This window comes from Trichosurus vulpecula, chromosome 2, assembly GCF_011100635.1.
Source record: "Trichosurus vulpecula isolate mTriVul1 chromosome 2, mTriVul1.pri, whole genome shotgun sequence".
NCBI lineage: Eukaryota > Metazoa > Chordata > Mammalia > Diprotodontia > Phalangeridae > Trichosurus > Trichosurus vulpecula.
In genome coordinates this window covers 454,428,005-454,442,196 of record NC_050574.1, presented here as the reverse complement: position 1 = coordinate 454,442,196, position 14,192 = coordinate 454,428,005, and the positions used below count along the sequence as shown (strand labels likewise).

The 14,192-nt window shown below is 40.9% G+C and overlaps 1 protein-coding gene across 1 annotated transcript in view; it reads left to right on the top strand.

The window, feature by feature from the left end:
• The first annotated feature begins 12,828 nt into the window (after window positions 1-12,828).
• The window catches only part of PHEX (phosphate regulating endopeptidase homolog X-linked), a 272,352-nt gene continuing 270,988 nt past the window's right edge, over window positions 12,829-14,192 (top strand). Inside the window, exon 1 of the mRNA XM_036746177.1 lies at window positions 12,829-12,979. Coding sequence (XP_036602072.1) covers window positions 12,856-12,979 — 124 coding nt within the window. The 5' untranslated portion in view covers window positions 12,829-12,855. The remainder of the gene's footprint in view (window positions 12,980-14,192) is intronic.

Genomic DNA, 14,192 nt, shown 5'->3' with positions numbered 1-14,192 from the left:
AAGTCCAAAATATATGCCTTATTTTGCACCCTGGGTCCTTCAATTCTGGGTAGCATGCTTCATCATTAGTCCTCTAGAATCATAGTTGGTCATTGTGTTGAGAAAAGCTCTTAAGTCTTTCAAAGTTTGAAACCATCTCTTTCATTCTTATGGCTTAATAGTATTCTATTGCATTCATTTACTTTAAAAAATTATTATTATTTTTGTTATATCTGGGTTCCAAGCTGTTTCCCTCTCTTCCTCCCAACCCCTCACTAAAGAAGGTCAACATTTGACACACATATGTGTGTGTGTGTGTGTGTGTGTGTGTGTGTGTGTGTGTGAAACTATATAATACATACTTCCAAATAGCAGTTCTTTCTCTGGAATTGGATGGCATCTTTCTTGATAGGTCCTTTGTAGCTGATTTGAATATTTGTGTAACTCAGAATAGCTTAGTCATTCACATTCGCTCTTATAACAATATCATTGTTACTATATACAGTGTTCTCTTGGATCTGCTCATTTCACTGACGAGCACTCCCTTGGGTTCAAGTTCTTTGCTATGATAAAAAGAGTTGCTATAAATATAAATGTACATATGGATTCTTTTTGTCTTTCTTTGATCTTTTTTTGGGTATAAGCCTAGCAGTGGTATTCCTAGGTCAGAAGATAAGCACATTTTAATGACTTTTGGGGCATAGTTCCAAATTGTTTTCCAGAATGACTGGACTAACTCATAGCTCCATCAATGGTGCATTAATATGCTCATTTTCTTGCAGCCGTTCCAACATTTATCATTTCAATTTTTTTGTCCATTTTGCCGCTCCAATGGGTGCAAGGTGGAACCTTAGAGTAGTTTTATTTTCATTTTCATAATTATTAGTGATTTGGAGCATTTTTTCAAATGGCTTTTGATAGATGGCCTTTTTCTTTGCAAACCAAGTCGGTTGCTTTTCATAGGAAATAGCTTACATTTGTTGATTTTTTTTTCACTCTTTTGATTTTGTTCTAGGATTTCTTGTCTTATAGAGTCATTGATCTCTGTCTGGTCAATCTAATTTTCAGGGGGTCTGTAACCTGAATGTGATTTTGTATCTTCTGTACTAAATTAATTTTCCTTATATGTCTTTCCTGTGGAGTTTTTATTTCCATTCCATTCCTTCGTTTAGAGCTCACGTTTAATTTGTATCATTATTTTTAAATTCTTGCCTCATTTCTTCCTGGAGTCATAGTAGAACTTGGGAAAATCTATGATTTTCTTTGATGCTATTTTTTTGAGGGGGGAAGGCAGGGCAATTGGGGTTAAGTGACTTGCCCATGGTCACACAGCTAGTAAGTGTGTCAAGTGTCTGAGGACGGATTTGAACTCAGGGCCTCCTGACTCTAGGGCTGGTGCTCTACTCACTGCTCCACTTAGCTGCCCCTTCTTTAATGCTTTTCCTGAGGATGATATGGCTTTTCTCTTTTTCTGGGTTTTTCATTTTTATTATTATTAATTATTATTGTTAGTAATACTAGTATTTCTTTATTATCAGTGCTTTATTCTGTCTAGTCATTTTCTCAGCATTAATTCTTGAATTGGGACATTGTGTCAGGAACAGGCTATGTGTACTTCTGGAAGGAATGGCAGGACTTTCTATGGTATCGATTTGTATTATTTGGTGTCTGGATGACGAGTGCTGTGTTTCTTAAGGACTTTGGGATTAGCTAGCCACGCACTGCTCTGGGGCAGTCTACACTGGGTGGCCCATGACAGGCCATCTGTGGTGGTGCAGCCTGCTCCAGAGTGCACCCTGATCATTTGCCCTCCCTGTCCAAGGCATGAATACTTCTGAGCTTTGATTGGGGTCAGAACAACATAGCTGTAGGCTTCAGCTGTTCTTGGCTAATCCCTAGTCTGGGATCCTACCTCCCTGACCTTTTATAAAGCTTCAGGCTCTATGATTCCTTAGCTTACCCTTTTTCTATGAGCTGGAAGTCTTTTGAGAGCTGCACTCTCAGGCTAGATCTTTATGTTGTACTCTTGCCTAGTGGCCACAGGACTTGCCCTGTCTTTTTATGGAATGGTTTTGTTTCTATTCACTCTACCATCATGAGGAGAGTCTTTCCATTATGCCTTTTTAGTGACTAAAGCCTCATTAATTCATCAAATTAGTAAACCATCCTGTGTAGACATTTCTGTTCAATTTCCCTCCCTAGCGTCTCTTATATATGGCTGTCGTTCACATTTGCAATTAAAAAAAACCTGCTAATAATTAGCCTTTGGCACAAAGGGGAAAGAAAAGCATTATTTCTTATGTTCCTCAGTTCAAATATTTTGATGCAAAAGAAAAGCCCATGTTCACCGTACACTAATTATCTGACAAGTCATTGATTCTATCCTTCGTTCCCTCAATGCTACACCTACCAAAGAGTGGAGAGCATGGATGCTGTTGCCACTCAGGAGCAGCATCATCCTAGGCCTCAGGCGCATTTGGAGCTATTTTGTCTAGCTATCTGGATTCTTCCCTAGGGAGCTAACATTTGTCCCATCACAAATATGGTTTCTCAGTGCCAAGATACGGTCACTTTAAAAATAATTCAATAGGGATTTGTTTTGGAACAAGGAAAGTTTATAATCAGGGTTTTGTTTTGTTTTGCTCCAGGTGCACTTCCCTTCATTTATTCAGCTAAAGTAACAAAATTTGAAATCTGTTCCTTAGGCAATAATTTCATCAAATCTTAAGACTTGGAAAGGATTAGATAGGCGATCTAGCTTATTATATTTCCCCTTAAATCTCCTCCTTCTGCTGACCTTACTAAGACGGAGGGGTGGAGGGATTGAAGGTCATGAGAGAATGACGAATGACAGGCGTAGGCCAGGCGATAAGGCAACAAACATTTATTAAGCATACGGTATACGCCAGGCACTGGGCTAAGTGCTGGGAATATAAATCTAAGTTAAAAAAAGATAGTCCCTGTTCTCAAGGAATTTGCATTCTAGTGGTGGAAGATAACACATAAAAGGGAACTGAAAAGGAGGGGGATAGGGAGGTACCTCTGCAGGGCCATGGTGATAGAAGTTTGTAGTCAGAAGCACAGCTGGGAGGGGAAGCACGGTCAACCTAGGCCTCTCCCGAAGACGGATGCAGTGAAAGGAACTTAGCAATGGGAGAAGGGAGCCAGCATGGCAGAGCGATGTTGAAGGTGGATGAATCATGGTAGCAGTCTGGTGAATTACAAGTGTGCTGGGAGGGGAATGAAACTGCCCAGGCTAGGCCTGTCCCCAAAGTAGAGGTCCAGGGAGCTCAAGGCAAGACTGGAAAGGTAGTAAGGGGCCAGGCTATGAAGGGATTTAAAAGCCAGACAGAGGATTTTATATTTGATACCAGATGTATAGGAAACCACTGGAGTTAATTGAATAAAGGTAATATGGTGAGACCTGTACTTTAGGAAGATCACACTGATGGTTGATTGGGGAATGGACTGGAGGGAGGAAAACTTTGAGGCTCAGAGACCAACTGGAACCATATTTCAATATTTCATGCATGAGGCAATGAGGGCCTGGACCACGATGGTGGTGGCATAGTTAGAGAAGAGAAGTGGAGTGTAGACAAAAGATGTAGCAAAGGCAGAAACAACAGAGCTTTGCAACTGACTGCTAGGTACTGAGAGGTAATTTCTGACTCAGTAAATGATAAATCTACCCACCCCTTAACAGTGAGCTGGAGTGTCCTCATAGAGAAAGATGGAGCTGAGAGAAAGTCATCAAGCCCCCGAAAAACAGAGCACACAGGACTTACCCATCATTTCCCCTTAGCGGGGCATCTATAAACAACTTGGGTGAGCAGAGAACTTTCCAGGACCCAGAATCCTTTTTGCTGAACTAAGTTGGGTGAGCAATTATCAATGGCATATACACGTTGGTTTCATCATAGTTATTTGCATGTGTTTCATCCCCCCTATTACATTGTAAGATTCACAGAGGCAGGGGTTGTGTCTTCTCTATGCTTTGTGTCTCCTTCTGTGGCCCAACAGAAGGTTCGTTTTATAGGGGGTACTTAAATGTTTGTGAAACAGAATTGTATTCAGTTAAACTTAGTCCAACCCTCCACACCATGCAAAAATAAGTCCTTCTAAAACATGTCTGGGAGTTTTAGAGCTTTCTTTGAGATTTTCTTTCATGAAAAGACTAATAAACAACAATACTGACTTCTCCAAGGGCACCAATTGTTTTATACGTCTTTGTCTCCTTTACAATCCCTGTATAGATGATTTAGGTGGGCCCTTGGAGGTCAGCTATCCCAGCCCCTCGTTACATTTGATAGTTGGGGACCCAGGCCCAGAGAAATTAACTTTCAGGCTCACATAGCAACGAGTGCTTAGTAACTGGTTGGTTTGATTGAACTGGTAAGTTAACATCTTTTTGAAAGAATGAGTGATCTTCCCCAACCTGACCCTGTGTGGAGGTGGGAGAGCCACAGGTGTTACACATGTTTTCAGACTTTTCAATGTATTAGTCTATTGTGCTGATTCCTCTCCCCACCCCTTTCTTTTTCTTTTGTATTATTAAAAACTACTATTTGTTATTTGGAATGGCTCTCTGGGAGGGAGAGGGAAGGCATATGGGGGATAATTATGATGAGGTAAAAAAACAAAAGAAGGGGGCAGCTAGGTGGCACAGTGGATAGAGTGCTGGGTGTGAGGTCAGGAAGACTCGTTTTAGTGAGTTCAAATCTGGCCTCAGACACTTAGTAGCTGTGTGACTCTGGGCAAGTCACTTAACTGTGTTTGCCTCAGTTTCCTCATCTGTCAAATGAGGTAAGGAAGGAAATGGCAAACCATTTCAGTATCTTTGCCAAAAAACCCCCAAATGAGGTTGAGAAGAGCTAGACACAACTGAAACAAGGGATCAGCAACAAACAGAAGATAGAAATAAAAACTTAATTAAAAGAAGGAAAAAGCAGTGATCCAAAAAAGAAAATTAAAGACTGTTCCATGGAAGGACATGCATACATTGAGATTTTAGGTATAAAATTGCCTTCATAGTTGAACTTCTCTTGTGGTGCTTAAGGCCTTTTCAGAAAGCCATACATAGCAACCGACACACTTGAAGCACGTTTTCTGGCACCACTTTGAAGGTTAAACCTAAATAGAAGCTAGGCAATGAGGTGGTTTAACCGCAGAATAGTAGATAGAATGTTAGATTTGGGGTCCGTGAGACTTGGGCTCAAATCCCACCTCAGGCCAATTGATTAGCTATGTGACCCTGGGCCCTAGTTCCTCCTCTATGAAATCAGCAGGGTGGAACTGGATTCCAGAATTTCCACGAGCCTCACATTCAGACAAGAGACTGATTGCTTGGGTGAGGATGAGTCCTGATCACGCAAGGGTCCTTTGGTTAGAGAATCATATAAAGGATTCTTTGAATGCTCCACTTCCAAGAGAGCCTGGGCCGAAAATCCTTTCTGTTACCTCGTAGGTGGAAATACCCATGTCCCTCAGGCTATAATTTCAAAAGGCACTGACTGCTGTGTTATTTCTGTCTCTATTTTGTTTTAGGCAAGGAGGCTGACAACTTGAGAGGAGGAGGGAAGAAAAGAATCATAGAACACTAGGAGAGCTTTCTAAGTCACTTAGATCCAGTCTCCTAACTTTACATAGGAAGAACTGGGGGCTTAGGGGTGTACTCCCAATCCCTTAGCAAGTTAATGGAAGATCCAGGCCCCAAACCAAAAGCTCCCGACGCCTTGTCTAAGTACTCTTTCTATGACATTGAAGCTACTTATTTTTGGGGTGGGGACACAATTGACACAACTGTTTGGGGCACAGATATTTTTAAAGACACAAATTAAGGTTGTAGGAGAATAAAATTATATGAAACAATATAAAAATGTTATTTTATACTTCATCTTCAGCTATTAAAATTCTTCCCTTCTGATTTAGAGTTGCAATTTACCTATAAGGGAAGTCACAGGATGTTGGTAGCGGAAGAGATGTCTAGTCCAGCCACCTTGTTTTATGGCCTGGAGAAGAGATATGTCCAATTTACAAGTTTATTTAGTCACACATCTGGGAGACAATGTGTTATTGTGATGCTGTAAGCCAAGCCTGACTCAGGTCAATCTGGTAATTTGGCATTGGGACTGAAGTGAAATGGGATACATCTAACAGTTAACAAAAAAAGTTTATTTAGCCACAGCGTGGAAAAGATATTCAGCTGAATCACCACATTGGTTCAGCAGGGCAATGCTTGCTTACCTCTTTGTTGCCTATTCTGGTCTATTGGTTGGAAGACAGAGAATGAAGCTCCTGATTTCCTGTACATTGGCCTTTGTAATTCATCTGCCACGAACTACTTCAATTGTTTGAACTTTGATCCCCTGGGCCAATTAAATCTTGCGGATGTTTTCAATACCTTTTAAGAAAAGCCTAGCCTAGACCATGTGGGGTCAGGCCTTGGAAAAGCTAGTTTAGTTCATATCACAGGAGATCTTGCTCCCTCAGATGAGTTGAGACCTAAATCTGGGATCAGGAAAACTGGGTTTATATCCTCAGTCTTACATTTAGTAATTCCATGTGCTGTATGTGTCATTTAACGTTTTTTTCAGACTGTTTCATTCCTTGTGGAATAAAGAAAATAATGCATATGCATATGTATATTTATATGCACATGTCTGTTATTACTCTTCAATAAATTAATTTAATTATTCATTCATTGATTCGTTCAACAAGCATTTATTTAGTAAACGTTTATTCCATACCAGGCTCAGCGCTAAGTATCGAGGAGACAAAGACGAAAACCAAACAGTCCTTACGTTCAAGGAGATGGCAGTCTATTTGGGGGAGATGACTCGGATGCCTCATCATGGTGCAGGGGTGGCCCAGGGTTCTTGAAGGCTGTGGTGATGGAAGATGAGCTCTGGAAGGCCCTCTGAAGTTCAGAGGGCCCAATGACGCTTTCTGCTGAAGTTTGGCTATCTAGGTGATGATTTTTATTTAATTTTGTGCTACTATGGCTCATTGGAAGACAGCAAAAAGAAAGTGTGCTGGGTCCTGGGTTCAAATTGTGACTCTGCCACTTAGTCCCTGTGTCACTTTGAGTAAATCATTGTACCTTTTTGAGCCTTAATTTCTTCATTTGTAAAATGAGGAGGATGGTTTAAATGGCCTCCGAGGTCAGATCTATGATTTCCTGATTGCTGTAGGAGGTGTCTAGAGCTCTGGAGTCACAGATGCTTGAAGGGCCACTGTATTACTGTTAGCTAGAGCTCTTGATCCCCCATCTAGGGATCCTTACACTGTATTTGTCTCTCTCCAGTGGTTCAGTCACTGAATTTTTTAGGATTTGAATCATTTCCTTGTTTCTCACGGACACACATGGGATTTTACTGACAGAAATAGTGGAAAAACCAGCTAATGACCAGATGCAGATCTGCCCAGCTTAGAGATTAAACTTAAACTGTCACCTCAGTTGACTACTAGTGCCAGATAAAGTTGCTAGTTTCAGTTATCTTAATTAGTCAGTCCTGTGTGGGAATGCCACAATTAGATGTCTATCTGGAAAGTCAACAAACTTTTTAAAGTACCTACTATGTGCAAGGCACTTTTACTAGGCACTGGGGACAGAGACAAAAACAGGTTTTTTTTTTTTATCTTCAAGGAGTGCAAAAGTATCCACAGAACGTATACCAAATAAATACAGAAAACATTCCCCTCCCCTCCCCTCCCCTCCCCCAGGAGGAGGCTCTAGCAACCATGGGATCAGGAAAACAAACCATCAGTAAGCAAAAATGCTTAGCACAGTGCCTGGTACAAAGTAGGTGCTTAATAAATGCTTGTTTTCTTCCTTCCTCACCCTTTGTTAAGCTATGTGCCAGGCACTGTGATAGGCAGTGAGCAAAGAAATACAAAAATGACCTCAAAGAGCTTACTTTGTATCTATATGCATAGAAGTGTTATTAGATATATAAAAGCGGAAAGGCTCTAGGACATGATAGGAGGATTAGGAAAGACATCATGCAGGAAGAGGTGTTTGAGCTGAGCTCGAAAGAAATTTTGTGGCTGAGGTAAGGAGGCAGTGCATTCTGGGTGTGGAAAACAGCTGTATTCAGACACAAGAACATGGATTTTCATGTTCTGAGGAACAGCAGAAGGTGGAGAGATGGGGGAGGAGTTGATTAGAACATATTTTGTGAAAGGGAGTCATGTATAATAAGTCTGGAAAGTAAGGTAGAACCAAGTTGTGAAGTAATAGGGAGCCACTAGAGTTTTTTGAGCTGGGGAGTGGGGAGCTGGGGGTCATGTCTGTACTTTAGACATATCACCTTAATAGCTGTGTGAAGGTCAGACTGGAGATGGGAGAGGTTTTGTGGAATCACTGGTTTGGGTATTTCAAAGGATCTTCACTGGCCATCTGGTCAAACCCAAACCTGAAAGTAGTCCTCTAGCCCCTTCTTAGGGCAGCTAGGTGGTACAGTGATAGAGTACTGGGCCTAGAGTCAGGAAGACTCATCTTCCTGAGTTCAAATCTGTTCTCAGACACTTAATAGCTGTGTGATCCTGGGCCAGTCACTTAACCATGTTTGCCTCGGTTTCCTCATCTGTCAAATGAATGGGAGAAGGGACTGGCAAACCACTCCAGTACCTGTGCTCAGAAGACCCCGCAAAGGGTCACGAAGAGTTGGATGTGCCTGAAAAACAGCTAAACAACGACCACCTCTCCTTGAAGTTCTCTAGTAGTGAGGGAGAAACCACCATCCTTTGAGGAGGTCCATTCCATTTCACTTTTTTGACCAATGTTAAGTTTTCCCTGACATCAAGTTTAAATTTGTCTCTTTGCAATATCCATCCATCCATTACTCCTGGTTCTACCTTCTGGGACCAAACAGACCAAGTCTAATCCCTTTTCCATGATAGTGCCTCAAAAACTTGAAGACAACCATCATAGCTATCATCCCCACCCCCTCAGCCCCACTCCCACCCCAGGTCTTCCCTTTTCCCAGGTATCATTCACGAAAAAATCTAATTGGTGGAAGTAGATAAAGAGAATTGAATTCCAGGTATGGGGAAGTGCATTCCGAGCCCACCCTTAGAAAGCTATTCTAGCTTCCTTCTAGTTTACATACTTTCATTTTTCTTCTATTCCAATGAATCGAATCCTACCCATTCTTTGCAGTTCAGCTCGTCTCACCTCCTCCAGGATGCTTTCCCTAATTAAACTACTCTATGGCAACTCTTTACCTATTTAACTCTTTATCCAACTTATTATCTATACCATATAGTTTAGCAATTGTCTATTCATTTCATGTTTTTTAAAATCTATTTACAATCAGATCGAAACTCCTTGAAGTCATAGACTCTGTCTTATACCCCATTTTACAGAGCGGAGCTTGGCATGGAGCTAGCATGGTGCTGGACCTGGTAAGGTCTGATCAGTAAAGGTTACTTTGAGCAAGGATCCTCAACCCCAACATGTTGCTTCATGACTGTTGCTTCCGGGCTTGTCTCTAACAGGGCTGATCTAAGGAGCTTTACTATGGTTAGGGTAGGAGTAAGGTTGGAAGAGTGCCTCGGATGACCGCCGCTTCCTGAGGCACAATAGTCATAGCTGTAAACTATCTGTGCAGTCGTGGGCAAATGGCTTTGTTTCTCAGAGACTCAGTTTCCTTGTCTGTAAAATGGGAACAGTAATTGTCAATATCGTCATCACGTATTTGTGAAGAAAAGGCTTAGCTCTAACTGTGATATGAATATGAATTATGATTACTATAGCTACAAAGTGATTCCCAGAAGAACATAATGCTACTGTAGGAAGGGCATCTTAAACCAAAGTCCATTCACTTGTTTCAAAAAAAATTGATAACCATAATTCAATAGAATTGATTTCCCTTGTGATCCAAAGTATTTTATTTTATGCATTTAAAAACATTATTCTGCGAAGGGATCCATAGCCCTTCACCAGACTGTCAAAGGGGCTCCATGACACCAGAAAAATGAGGAACCTTTGCTATATCTAGAGGCCTGCCCAAGGTTTCCTGGGTGAAAATGGGACCTCAGGGATGTTGTATTCACCTGGGGTTGAGTTCAGTGGGGTTGGCTGGGACAAAATTGCACCCCTGAAGCCTCGGGCTGAAAGCTGGTAGTCACCTACACCATCTGCTGCTTATTTCCTTGCTCTAGTCCTGAAACCCACCAATGGCTCCCCTCAACAAATATTATTATTAATTATTATTATTCAGACTTGAGATTTTATGGGTATAGGGAATCCCAGTGAGGAAACTGCCTCTACTAATGAAGGCCAACACCATCTTTACAGTTTATGCTCTTAGAGAGGTGCCCAGAGGCACTGAAAGATGAAGTGATTTGATCTGGATCATGCAGCAAGTGCGTGGTCTTCACAACTGCAAGGCATGCTCCAGATCGATTACCCCCAAACTGTCTCTTCTGAAATGCATTAGTAGTGTGTCTTTCCATCCAGATACATGACTGCCTGGCTTGAAATGGGAAGGCCTCTCGCATTCTGCTTTATGCAAGCCGTGCCCCCAAGCCTGGAATGCTTTCCCTCCCTACTCTGCTTCTTGGAATTCCTAGCTTCCAAGCTCAAGTCCTTGTCCCCATATGAGGCCATTTCTGATTACTCCCGTTATTAATGACTCTCCCTCTGCCGTCTGTATTACTGTGTGTGCGTATCACACAGAAGCGTGTGTGTGTGTGTGAGTGCATAGACACATATCTTATATAGACTTAACCTGTGTATATTGCATTCCTACCAGTAGAATGATGTAAGCTCCTTGATGTCAGGGAATGTTTCGTTTATCCCTAGCACCTTGTACAGTGCTTTGTATGTAGTAGGAGCTTAATAAATACTAGTTAAATTTAGTTGAACAACCCAAGAGGAAAGATTTTTAAGATCAGTGGTCAGTGTCATGGGAGAGCCTATCTTCCAAATAAAACCAGTATCTTCAGATTTTCTTTGAGTGGAATTTTAATATAGCTTCTTCTTTTTCTTCTTGTTTTCTTCTTCTTCTTCTTCTTCTTCTTCTTCTTCTTCTTCTTCTTCTTCTTCTTCTTCTTCTTCTTCTTCTTCTTCTTCTTCTCCTTCTCCTTCTCCTTCTCCTTCTCCTTCTCCTTCTCCTTCTCCTTCTCCTTCTCCTTCTCCTTCTCCTTCTCCTTCTCCTTCTCCTTCTCCTCTCTTCCTCTCTCCTCTCCTTTTCTTCCTTTCTTTTCTTCTTCTTCTTCTTCTTCTTCTCTTTCTTCTTCTTCTTCTTCTTCTCTTCTTCTACTTCTTCTTCTTCTTCTCCTCCTCCTCTCTTCTCTTTCCTTCTTCCTCTTCCTTTCCTCTTCCTCTTCCTCCTTCCTCTTCCCCTTCCCTTCCCCCTTCCCCTTCCCCTTCCCCCCTTCTCTTCTCCTTCCTCTTCTCCTTCTCCTTCTCCTTCTCCTTCCCTTCTCTTCTCCTTCTCTTTCTTTCCTTCTCCTTCTCCTATCCTCTCCTTTTTCTCTTCTTCTTCTTCTTCTTCTTCTTCTTCTTCTTCTTCTTCTTCTTCTTCTTCTCCTTCTTCTTCTCCTTCTTCTTCTCCTTCTTCTCCTCCTTCTTGTTTTCTTCTCCTTCTCCTCCTCCTTCTCCTCCTCCTCCTCCTCTTTCTTCTTCTTCTTCTCCTTCTCCTTCTTCTTCTTCATCTTCTTCTTCTCCTTCTTCTTCTCCTCCTCCTTGTTTTCTCCTCCTCCTCCTCCTCCTCCTCCTCCTCCTCCTCCTCCTCCTCCTCCTCCTCCTCCTCCTCCTCCTTCTTCTTCTTCTTCTTCTTCTTCTTCTTCTTCTTCTTCTTCTTCTTCTTCTTCTTCTTCTTCTTCTTCTTCTTCTTCTTCTTCTTCTTCTTCTTCTTCTTCTTATTCTTCTTCTTCTTCTTCTTCTCCTTCTTTTCTTTTTTAAACAAATTCACTAACTAGTGAATGCCTCCTCCTGGCTGGAACAAAAAATATACAGGTTGTTTTTTTAAGGAAAATTGCTGAAGAAGATGTAAATAAGTTCACCCTTCCTCCTTCTGAAATTGTTTTTGAAAGGCTGAATTCATATGCCTGGAGTCTTTTTCAGATTCAGAGTACCAGAGGGAGGATGGTTTTTATCCACCCCCCCCACCAATGTTTTTTTTAAAGGAGGTTAAAACACCATCCTTGGTAGGTCGTCTTAATTGCTACTTTGCACTGCCCTTGAGTATGACTGATTTTTGGCACATGCAATCATACAACGAGTTCCTAAAATAAAGTGCTACAGGATATCCTAAGAATTCTTAGGAAGCTTTAAAAAGAGAATCACACACTGGCAGCATCTCTTTGATGAAGACCAATCAGCCAAGCTGAAAGGCTGCAGCAGAAAGAAGGAACTGAGGTCAGTGGTTAATTGAGTTCTCTGAGTAGGTAGAGAAAATCCTGGCCTGTCAGTCTTGTGGTTTCCAGGAGTTTTGACATGAGTCCAGATTTGATAAATACAAGTGTTGTGTGTTTTTTTCCTCTTCTAAGTGACTATACATTTAAATAGCTAAAACATCTGTTCAGTAACACTGTAAACCATGTACACTCAGAACTCCTGATAAAGAGGACTGACGAACAGCTGGTTCAGAAAGACTTGGATAAAATAGCCACTCTCTGTTTTACCAGACATAGCCAGAGTGATCCCTAGAACGATCAATATTTGGGGGTTTGTTTTTATTTTTTTTAATTGCTTGAGAGAAAAGGACAAAGAGAGACTTGCTAACAGGAATGTATTTTTAAGTTGTCAATAGCAAAACCACAAGGAGTGAGCAAGCCCATGGAAGCAGGTAGCTACTAACATATTGAGGTCAATCACCAGCCAAAGGAAAGCCAGTTTCTTCCAGAAGCCTGTCCAGAGCTCATCTGATGGAAGCAGAGGCTGGCAAGAATGCAAAGCAAGGCACTGGGAAGGCGGCCAACAAAGCCATTTGGATTGCCTTGGTCATCTTCATCGCTGGAACTGCTGTGCTTGGGACCCTTCTTTTCTTGGGTAAGCTCTCCACTGGAAGCAAAGGGAAGGGCGGTGGCACTGTGGGCTTTCTTTGGGCTCAGGGTAGCAAACTGTATTGAAATGTAGGTCCACTAGGGTTTCCTTATGTGGACAAGTGCACCAACCTTGAGTTTCTATTAAAATGAAAAGAAAAGGGAAGACAATGCTTCAGAACACTGATCTGAATGAAAACTACTTTGACCAATCGGAGGATTTTGTAGTATTAGACAAAATCTTTCTGAGCATGAGATCAGAAGTTATAGATTCAGAGAGTCAAGTTCATCTGCTTAATTTGAGTTAATTTTTGAAAAAGAAAACCAAAATAAAATCCTGCTTTATTTAATACCTTAACAGAAAAATGCTGAGCTTTCACTTTGATTTTTGTGAGTCTTTGCCTGAGTGACATATAAATTGAATAATTTTTTTCTAAAAAAGGGATGCTTTTATGATTCCTTTACACTCAAGAAATCAAAGGTGTGAAGGAGTTAAAAGACAGTTATTTTTGTTATATTTAATAATGTTGAGGGAAATGGAGATTTTCTGGAAGAAATAACCAAATTATGTTAATATATCTTCTTTAAAAGTAATTATGTGAGCTCCTTGAAAACAAGGACTATTGTTTGCCTTCTCTGGTATCCCCAGTGTCCAGCACAGTACCTGGCATATAGTAGATTTTTAATAAATGCTTGTTGATTTGGCTTGACTCTAGAATGAAAATATCTTGAGTCTGTGGGCATTGATAAAAATTTATTTCTAACAGAAATAAAATATCTCATGGATGGGAAGAAGGGGATATCTTAGACTTTTAGTAATTATGAACTTGAAAATAATCTTTTTATTACTCTCCATTAATCCTTAATTGCCTGTTTGACTTAGATTAAGTTGCTTCATCTTTCTGTTCCTCAGTTTCCTTATCTGTAAAATGGGCTGTACTAGATGGTCTTTAAGGTATCTTCCAGCCCTAAATCTATCATGTTTAAATCTAATTGATGATCTTGAAGGGTACACAGGAACAAGGTTTATACTTGGGTGGCTTTAAATGTATTTAATAATTCACACGGCTGAAGAGAAAGTGTTCTGAGGCATGTAGAGAATTCAGGAATCCACAGTTATGTTGGTGGAGCAAAACTGCTGATTTGCTTTTCTCTTTGACTATGAATTATGTGGCTTGAAAGCTCTGTTCAAAGAAGAAAATCATTTTCCCACATTTTAT